The sequence below is a fragment of the Argentina silus genome (assembly GCF_951799395.1).
Source record: "Argentina silus genome assembly, chromosome: 3".
NCBI lineage: Eukaryota > Metazoa > Chordata > Actinopteri > Argentiniformes > Argentinidae > Argentina > Argentina silus.
In genome coordinates, this window is record NC_139657.1 from 20827396 (window position 1) to 20836917 (window position 9522).

Consider the following 9522-nt stretch of genomic DNA (forward strand, 5'->3'; position numbering starts at 1 on the left):
GGGGGACCACATAAAAAAGTCTAGGAAATTATACAGTTTTTCCCCTTGTGTCCCTTCTTCTTTTTGGATTTAGTCCGTGGGCTGTAAGGCAGGGAGGGCAGGCCTGCCACTGGGCTGGGCAGGTCGTCAGTGTAGTAGTGTCTATGGGGCCTTGGCTTGGGGATGGGCTGGCCTAGGAAGAAGCCCTCCTCCTCAGACTCAGAGGAGGAAGAGGAGCAGGTTGAGCACCAGTCATCCTCCTCTCCACACAGCCCAAGGAACCTCTCCATGGCCGGCCCCTGCAGGTCGTAGTCTGAGGTGGCATGGGCACGAGGCTGGGGGTGGGGGTGGCCGTAGGCCTGCTGGCTAGGCAGGAAGGCCTGGGGCCCCTTGGGGACGAGGGCATGCCCCCTGTGGTCCTCTCTGAAGTACATGTGGGCCCTCTCCTTAGGCACCAGATGCAGAGCGTTGTCTGAGCGTGACTTACGACTACGGCGCTTTCTGTGGTGGTGATGATGGTGGTGGTGATGGCGTCCAGAGCTAGGCTCCTGGTCTTGCTCCTCAAAGTGGTACGCTCGCCGGCGAGTCCGCTCACTCATGGGGGGCTGGCGCATGGGCAGGTCACCATAGCGACTGTTGTCCACGACGTCGTCAGAGAACTTGACCTGTTGTGGTCTGGACTGGGAGCGTGTCCTCCTCAGCGCAGGGAGGTGGGGGGGCTTGGGTCTCTCCTCTGGGAGTGGGACCTCTTCCTCCTCCTCCTCTTCCTCCTCTGGTACGTTCTCTTCCACCAGCTCCTCCTGCTCCAGCTCAGATGTAAGGCTCTTCAGGGAATTGGCACTTCTGTGTAACATGGAGGAGTTGAGCGTTCCCATATTGCTGGTTTTGTCACAGTCCTCTTCGTCCAACTCCTGGAAGTTTTGTAAGGTGTAAACCAGTGGCCTGTCTTTACTGTCTCCATCAACAGACGCTCCTGGGAGAGAACAGAGAGATAATGAAATTGGGAAAATATATTTGTGTCTATTATATAAGAAAAATATATAAGGTGGCTATTCTACACAATAGTATTTGTAAAATGTAAATATGGTAAGACAGTCCTGGGGGGTTGTGTCAATACTGTGACATTAATTTCTGGCCTATAATGTACTGCCTAAATCAGTTTTAATATCAGGCTATTCTACTCAGATTTATACCTGGGCATTTCTCAATGATACACTCTATGATAGCATTAGCATTAATGGCTTTGAATGATGTCTGCCATCTCTCTTACCAGTGATATTGGAGAGTGCCAGAGAGTCCATGGAGTCTCGTACACTCTGCTCCGTCTGCTTGAGCTCGTCAGTGATGCACTCCAGGGAGTCATCATACCACTGCTGCTCCTCCCTTTGGAAGCCTGCCCCGGCCCCATGCTCCAGCTCCAACTCCTGGATCTTCCTGCTGCTGGCAGGGCCTGGGTGGCTCCCGTAGGCCGAATCCCCCAGCCCGTCCTGGGACTGGGCCCAGTACATGTCCGCCTGGTACTTCTTACTGGCCAAGCTCTGACTGCCCCCACCCCCAACCCCTCCACCAACTCCTCCTCCACCAATCACAGCCTTGGGCTCCTGTTTCACCTTGACCTCTGTATCGGTCATCCACAGGTCAGTGGGTCTGGAGTCCTGATCAGCCTGTTGGAAGACCCCGTTCTCGCCAAACTTAAGCAGCAGCTGGGTCATGTAGTCCTCATGCTCGGCCCACTCCTCCTCCCGGTCCTCGGGGGCCTCCTCCGTCTCCTCCTCGCCACCCTCGCGACCGCCCCTCCAGAAGCGCTCGTCGGCCAGGTTGAGGTGGGCCAGCTTGTTGGTGAGGGTGTCGTTGTTGGCGTCGGCGGAGTCGCCACTGAAGCCAGGGAACTTGTAGTTGACGGAGGGGGAGAAGAGGAGCGACTGGCGGCACTGGTCGGCCGAGCGACTGCTTTTGCCCATGCGCACGCTGCGGCGGGACTCGCGGGAGCGAGCCGACTGGAAGGCAGAGTCGGAGGAGTCAGAGGCATGGATGTCCTCCCCAAGGCTGCAGGCCTTGGAGCAGTAGATGTGGCCCTGTCGGGGCAGGAAGGGGCATCCTAACAAGGAACTCTTACACTGGGCACAGCTGAAACAGCTTTCTGTGGCGTGCCAGTGGAGCCCATCGTATGTCATCTGGGCATGGTCCACCCCTGTACGAGAAAACAGAAGCTTGAATTAACCAAGATGTAGGGCAAAATTGTTTATCATGTCATACTGTATATGCAGTGTTATCTCCTCAATTATTTGTGATATTTCACTGGGATGTTCATTTTGGTAGAGAATGTCATGTGAGACTGCTTTGATCTCTTGAATTGCATCACCAACACACAGATATTTAATTTGATATTTAATTTTCAATGATCTAACAGAGTCTAACAGAGTACAATTTCAGCAATGGCAAAAGCAATAGATTAGATGCCTGTAGGTCTGTTACAGGGGTGTATATACCGATGTGTTCTCCACAGGCCTCACAGTACTCAGCATAGAGAGACTCAAAGCATCCGCAGCAGTAGGGCCGTCCGTCCTTCATGATGTAACGCTGGCCCCCCAACACCGTCTCACACTCGAAACAGGCGAAGTGCTTCATGTGCCAGTGACGGCCCTCCGCCTCTGTACACTCATCAGCAAAGATAATCTGACAAGACAAACACACATATACACAGTTAGATGTGCAGGGCTCTCCTATGCATGGAAAGCAGTAGGATGCTATTCATAGTATTTAATTTGAGTAATTGTAGATGAGGGGGATATGCCAATAAACTAAAGTTGAATGCCATGTACTGTACTCTAAAACTAATGCAGACATTACTGATGCCTTAGAAAAATCTCTGAACTAAAAGTGTAAACATAAGTCTAAGTCTTATGAGTATAAGTGTCAATTCAAGAAAAGCTTGTACTATTCTAGGTTAGTATGTTGTTCTATTCTTCTACTGTGTTTTCTGTCAGTGTGTATCTCACCTCATCGCAGGCAGAGCAGCGCGGTTTGAGCAGCTCAGCATGGTGCCTCCCACAGTGGATCTTCCCGTCCTGGTAGAAGTAGATGAGATCCACCAGGAGCTCGCTACATGTGGAGCACGCAAAGCATGCTGGGTGCCAGCACAGCCCCGGGCCAGCTCTGGAGGTAAACACCGCCATCTCACCTCCGTTGATGTTCTCCCCACACTGCAATCAACAACAACAACAACATTAGCCAAGAAAAGATGTTCACTCTCTTCATGCAGAAATAGAGGATCAAAGTGCTATTTCAGAATGATTACAGAATTGTGTGTGTGGTATTCCAACAACATCATTTTTGGAATTAAACAAATATCGATTATCTGATTATTACGTGCTAACAATATGACATGAGAAATCCATGACTTTTGGCCGAACTGTCCAAAGCTATGGCCCATTGACCCACGCTTTATGTAACCACTGAGATGCAGTAATGCGTTAGTCGTCATTTTCTATACTAACACATGACCAAACACATGGCCATGGAAACTAGGGTGTCGTCATATGGCCCATGGCCTACTAGGAGAGGTGAAATATGTGGCTCGGCCTGTTCCATCTGTGTGGAAGTCAGTAGATTTGGCATTGTTTGACTGACTGAAGGAATTATGACCATGGGGGTCTGTGCTCCCTGAGCGGTCAAGTTTGTTGGGTTTTTTCCCCTCTGTCTTTTTGCCATGTAGGGACACAGGCCTGTTCATAGGGTCTCCAGTCACACAGTCAGGTAGTCAAAAAGAGGCGACCGGCCCAGAGGAGAAAACAGGCTTTATCTTTATTTGACCACAGTGGATCATGTTTTGACACGTGACACAAACCACTATAAATAGTGAATAAAACACTGCACCGAGCACAGCGCCAAGCACACTGTAACGACACTCAAAACAACTTTGAGAGGGGGCTTTTTAGATCGTCTGCATGACTGCAAAGCCAACATATGTTTAGGGATCTCTTACATAGCGGGGTTGATATTGAGCTCTTAATTGCTCCTCTTCCTGTGTGTTTTAGGTGAACCCAACCCTCGGGGATTCACTTCATACTCACAGAGGGATAAACAACATGAGGACAGGCTACAGCTCTCTGCTATCTGCTTCTCAAGTTCTAAATAATCAAGTTTACTAGAGTAATATGGATTACAATGGCTTATTACAACTATCCAAATAGATCTGGACAGAAGCCTATTCTACATCATGGCTTTTCTTTTTCCCATTGGTTTGTGTTTCCTATGAGGGGCTAGAGTGTGTGTCAGTGGTGGCTGGTGGAGGTAGAAATCAGTGTCTCATGTTTGATACCATTCCTAATTCCATTCCATGTATTACAATGAGCCCGTCCTCCGCTTTCTACCTCCCAGCCTGTCCTGGTGTGTGTGTGATATAAGTGATGGGTAGGCAGCAGTGGCAAAGACATACATGCTCACAGACGCTGTGTAGAAGATGCAGGGGCAGCAGTTTGAGAGTGCCCCTCCCCAGAGCCTCCTTCTTCCTCTGGACACTGAACATGTGGAGCTCCTTCTTCTCCTCCTCGCTGAGAGACTGGCAGTAACGCACCTGGGGGAGAGAGAGAGGACACTTAGTCAGAAACAGAAGAGGGTACATGCAGTCATGCACTGCAGACCTGAGTTCAAATAGTATTGAAATCACGGTGTAGAGTTTGCCTGGCTGGCACAATAGAACTAATGGAACAGTCCCAAAAGTCCAAACCCCGTCTATCTGGCACTTCAGGCAGGTTCAGGCAATCTCAAACACTTTTTGACCCACCGTGGACTTAGTAGTGGACACTATAACAAAGCATAGGAACTAACAAAAAGGAGCACTTGAAGTGAAACCCAAGTCAAGACACACATTCTCTAGAGCGCATACCGGTGCACATTCAACAAAAACATCTCTTGACGCCTGCTCTAAACCCCCGCCCCCACCCCACACCCCCCTGCACCCGCCCACCCACCCACCCACCCACCCACCCACTCACACCTTCAAAATGTCCACCCTAAGCCTGACTTATTGAGAACTGTGTTTTTTTACAGCACCCTCTTTTTGATGTCTCCCAAACCCCTTAACAAGGGGAAAGCAGACGTTTGCACAAACAAGGCTTGTGTTTACAGTGAAGAGACAAGACCAACAAAGAGAGATGAGGAGGAGATACAAGGGGTGGAGGGCAGGCAGCTCGGGCTGTGGTGCCACCGTGATGGCGGTAGTGGCACACATAAAGCTTCTTTCAGCAGCGTCCCTCTCTCCCACTGGGCTGTCCTCATAAAAACCACAGCTATGGCAGGAATCCTGCCAGTGGGGGGGCTCCCAGCAAACATCATAAAATCATCAACTCAAAAGTCTCATTGTGCCCACACCCTGCGAAAGAGCTGTGGGGACAAAAATCCCCTTGACGTGAATGCCAAGTCCTCACATGAGGAGAATGGCACGGAGGTGGCAAGGGAGGCACTAAAGTCATAACTAGGTTTACCAGGCATGAAAGCAGGGACAGACACAGCTCCACAAACAAGATGGAGTCTGAGTGACATAAGAGAATGATGGGAAAATGGGCGCTGGCCTGTGAGACCTTTGCTGTAACAATGTCTTTAATGAGAGGACCTGCTGGGAGTGGTTTTATGATGCATGCGCGCACACACACACACACACACACAGTATACAGTACAAATATACTTTTCTCTTACCTCATTATCATGGGGAGGCAGTTGGTAGAGGAGCTGCTTGATTCTGAACTTCTCTCCAGGGCTGTTCACATAAGGAACCTTATCCTCGGGCAGACAGGAAAAATACAGCTGCACCTGGAGCACACAGAGCACATAGGGGAGAGAAGATAAGTTAGAGACAGGACTACAGACTGATGGAGAAAATAGAAAGGAAGGAGGTTAGAGACAGGCCTACAGAGGGATGGTGAGAACAGAGACACTGCACTTTTCACCAGACCCAAGAGACTTGACTTGGGAAGTTAGAGAACCCCCTAAGCTTTCTACATAGGATGAACAACACGGTGTCACCCTCTGTAATTCTGCCTGTCATAACTCCATTAGGTCACTGACCAGGCCGTTATCCTAAGGAAGGGGGGACGGGAGGACAGGGGGAGGGAGAGGGGGAGGGTTTGTCATATGCTTGTCACTGGTAGCGGGACAAAGCTGCCTGTTTTTATGTGCCGCCGTGGCACTTTGACCCTCGAGGCCGATCGGCCACTGAAGGTCCACTTTATGACGGAGGGTCATTATGGGATAGCAGATAAAGAGATGGGATGAGCTCGTCTCCTGTGTGTGAAGGGGGCTTCCTGCTGCTCTGATCGTCTAGAGAGTAAGGGGACAGCAATTTACCCCCACTGCAATCACCCTGCGTTTGGGCCCTGCCATAAAATATGCACATTTCATGCTGCTATTACCCCTCTATCCCACCTCTCTCTCCTTTCCTCCCCAGGACAGAACAGAACACTATAACCCTCATCCAGAAGGGCTGTGTGTTTCTTCACTGTAATGATCACCCATAATGTGGCAGGGCCATTCCAGAGAATAGCTGCTGTAAAGGCATTACAGTTGACCCACGCATTTCATTTCCACACAAAGGCCCTGCCTACTGCATATTTGGTCTTTAGGGGTCTCCTGTTGCTCTGGCCCTTCTTTCTCGCCCATCACCCCTCATTGCTTCCATGTGTGTGCTGTTTAAAAGGGGGGAGAGAGGAGAGGAGAGGAGAGAGGGAAAGGGGGATAGAGTTGAAAGAGGGGAGGAAAGGGGGCCTAGATTTGGAAGAGTGCCACATCACACTGCCTGCAGCAGGCACAAGCAGGACTGTGTTTGTGGACGGGCCCTGTAAAAGGTAGCCATGGCTGACGGTCCGAGCGTTATCATAGCGTAGCGTAGCCCTCTTTAAGTCTGGTTCTGCCAACAGCAGAAGCTATAGCAGTGACTGATCCACTAAGGCCTCCCTCCTAGGCTCCTACATCTGCCAAATCACTCTAATCACCACCAGACTTTTCCATGCCAGAGTTTGTAAATAAAAATATACACATCCTGTCGCTAAGTGGCTGTGGGGTGGTGCTTGACAAGTCTGTCTCAAACAAAGGGAGCCGGTTCACTTTTAGGGAGGGAGAGAGAAGAAGAGGTGGTTCAGGTCCCATTATCCAGGGACCAAGCTTGGAATATTATTCTAAATGGGCTCAATAACAGCTACAGTATCTGGGGCAGTGAAATGGGTTAGCAGCAACACAGAAAGAACTATCAGAAGGTGCTCCTTCAATGGGGAACATTAGAATCAGGTCATTCCTATTTTTGCTCTTGTTCAGGTTCATTTCACTTTTACATTACTTCATAGTTGGGCTTGTTGAGGGAAATCAACAAAATATTACAAGATAAATAAAAAAACTGATAAATCATGTAAGTAGGAGTGTGCTACACCATTGCATCAGCGTAAATTTACTGACTGTGTGTGTGAGTGTGAGTGTGTGTATGTGTGTGTGTGTGTGTGTGTGTGTGTGTGGGTCCATGCTCACCTGTTCAGGCCTAAGGCCGGGGGGTACCCAGGCGTACTCCTCCAGGGCGCAGCCCGAGTCGTCGTCGGACGTGGAGCTGCGCTGGAAGCCAAAGGTCAGCTTGCTGACTTTCTGCTCCATCATCATGTCCCGCTGGCGCGCCCCGCCCTGGTAACCTGCTGCACTCTCCAGGTTCATATGACACACTCACCAGCTTCTACTGGAGGGAGATAGGGAGGGAGGGGGGTGGAGTGGGATAAAGAGAGAAAGACAGGGAAAGAGAGAGAGAAAGATATGTGTCACTCAAGGGTGATAAGAAATAGATACAGTACATCATCCACATATTCCACATGTCCAGGCATCATTCATTCATTCATTCATCCCTTCATTCCAGTCATCTCAGTCTCACTCAGCCATGCTCCACAGCTCAGCACTGTGTGAATCACCCCACCTCCACTTCCATGTGGACTAGCTTTTGCGAAAGGCGTTTATGGCAACACTTTCATTCATCTGGCGATGATTCCCATATGTAAAATCACATCATCTCATATAATCACTCATAACTGTAGTCTTTCACTGCCATTGTGGCTGTGTGTCGTCTAGTCGTGTCCCCTCATGTGGCTTGAGGTCAGGGACCATTCGAAAATTCCAACAGATTTACGAGGTGATGTCTTGACTTGTCTTGAGACAATTACGAACAGCTAGTCACGTATACCGTAAGCACATTCATTTTACATCAAGGCGAGGGGTTACGGCTACAATGGGCCGCACATTCCATTTCCATACTGTAATTCACCAAGCCCTCGACATACTAGACGTGAGAGCAACACCAGACACAGTACAAGACTCACACTTCAAGGTTTCACCTTATCTGTAGAGCACATGTTTCAGAGAAGAAGAAGAAGAAGAAGAATGTATAGCTAGCTCAATTTGGCACAAGAGTCTCATATGAGGCTAACATATGTGATGTGATGATGGGTCAATCACTGGGGCTGGGGCTCTGTATAAACACTGGTCTGTCCTTAGAGAAACACACCCCCTGTGGATAAAACTGCCATATGGGGAATGTCCACAAGCCTGCTACTCTATCTCCCCTCTCTCCTCTTTTCTCTGTCTTCTCCTCGGGCTGTTTATTTTTCAACCTGCCAGAGTGAGGGAAGAGGGTGTCTGATCATCCTTTCATCTTTGGACAGAGGGGAGAGGCAAAGGGGAGGCCGGGGAACTGGGGGGGGACAGGTGAAAGAGAGAGAGAGGGATGCATGGATGGATATGGACGACTGGCACTTGGCTGGATCCTGCTCGGCTACACACACACACACACACACACACACACACACACACACACACACACAGACACACACAGACACACACACACACACAGCTGACTGGCCACACAGGAGTTATAAGGCTGGGAGAGATGTCTATGTGTGGGGATACAATGCAAGTAATGCAAGGCGACTGCACTGCTACTACTACTACTACTCACTTCTTTGCTCACTTCATTTACATTCCATACGACATTTACAGGACATATTTCCTCCTCAAGAACAGGGGAAATCACACATTTGATTTATTATATTCCATAAATCATCGAAACAAAACTTTCAAAACATACGGTACTGAATAGCAGTACCACCAAATATACTACACTACAGGCTACTATCTGCCATGCGTAAAAGGCCTTGTTAGACAAACAGGCTTGCGGAAAATTAATGTATGAGCGGTTGTGGTAATGTTTCATGAGCCACACCTCTGACTGCGAGACTTCAATGGAGACCAGCCAATGGTCAGTGTAGCCCCCCCACACATCCCCTCCACCCCCACCTCCACCCCCCATGGCTGGGCAGGGCTACACAGGGCTGGGGGGAGACAGCTGAGAAAACCAGCCACACTTGACTGCTGCCTTTGAAGAACACAGGCGTGAGTAGAAGGTCCAAAATCTTCGCTCTCCCCTGGAATGCTATATATGCATAGGTACCTAGGAGTGTGTGTGTGTGTGTGTGTGTGTGTGTGTGTGTGTGTGTGTTTGTGTGTGTGTGTGTGTGTGTG

At 49.5% G+C, this 9522-nt stretch overlaps 1 protein-coding gene across 2 annotated transcripts in view; it reads right to left on the minus strand.

The window, feature by feature from the left end:
* Positions 1–7: 7 nt before the first annotated feature.
* Positions 8–9522, minus strand: part of prickle1a (prickle homolog 1a) — a 25220-nt gene continuing 15705 nt past the window's right edge. The window contains exons 2-8 of one of the 2 annotated variants that reach the window (XM_083666916.1): positions 7495–7690; positions 5677–5790; positions 4418–4555; positions 2979–3182; positions 2469–2655; positions 1250–2170; positions 8–952 (exon numbers count right to left, since the gene is read on the minus strand). In XM_083666916.1, coding sequence (XP_083523042.1) covers positions 21–952; positions 1250–2170; positions 2469–2655; positions 2979–3182; positions 4418–4555; positions 5677–5790; positions 7495–7671 — 2673 coding nt within the window. In that variant the 5' untranslated portion in view covers positions 7672–7690 and the 3' untranslated portion in view covers positions 8–20. Of the gene's footprint in view, positions 953–1249; positions 2171–2468; positions 2656–2978; positions 3183–4417; positions 4556–5676; positions 5791–7494; positions 7694–9522 lie in introns of both variants that reach the window. The other variant, XM_083666917.1, reaches the window with a different exon arrangement.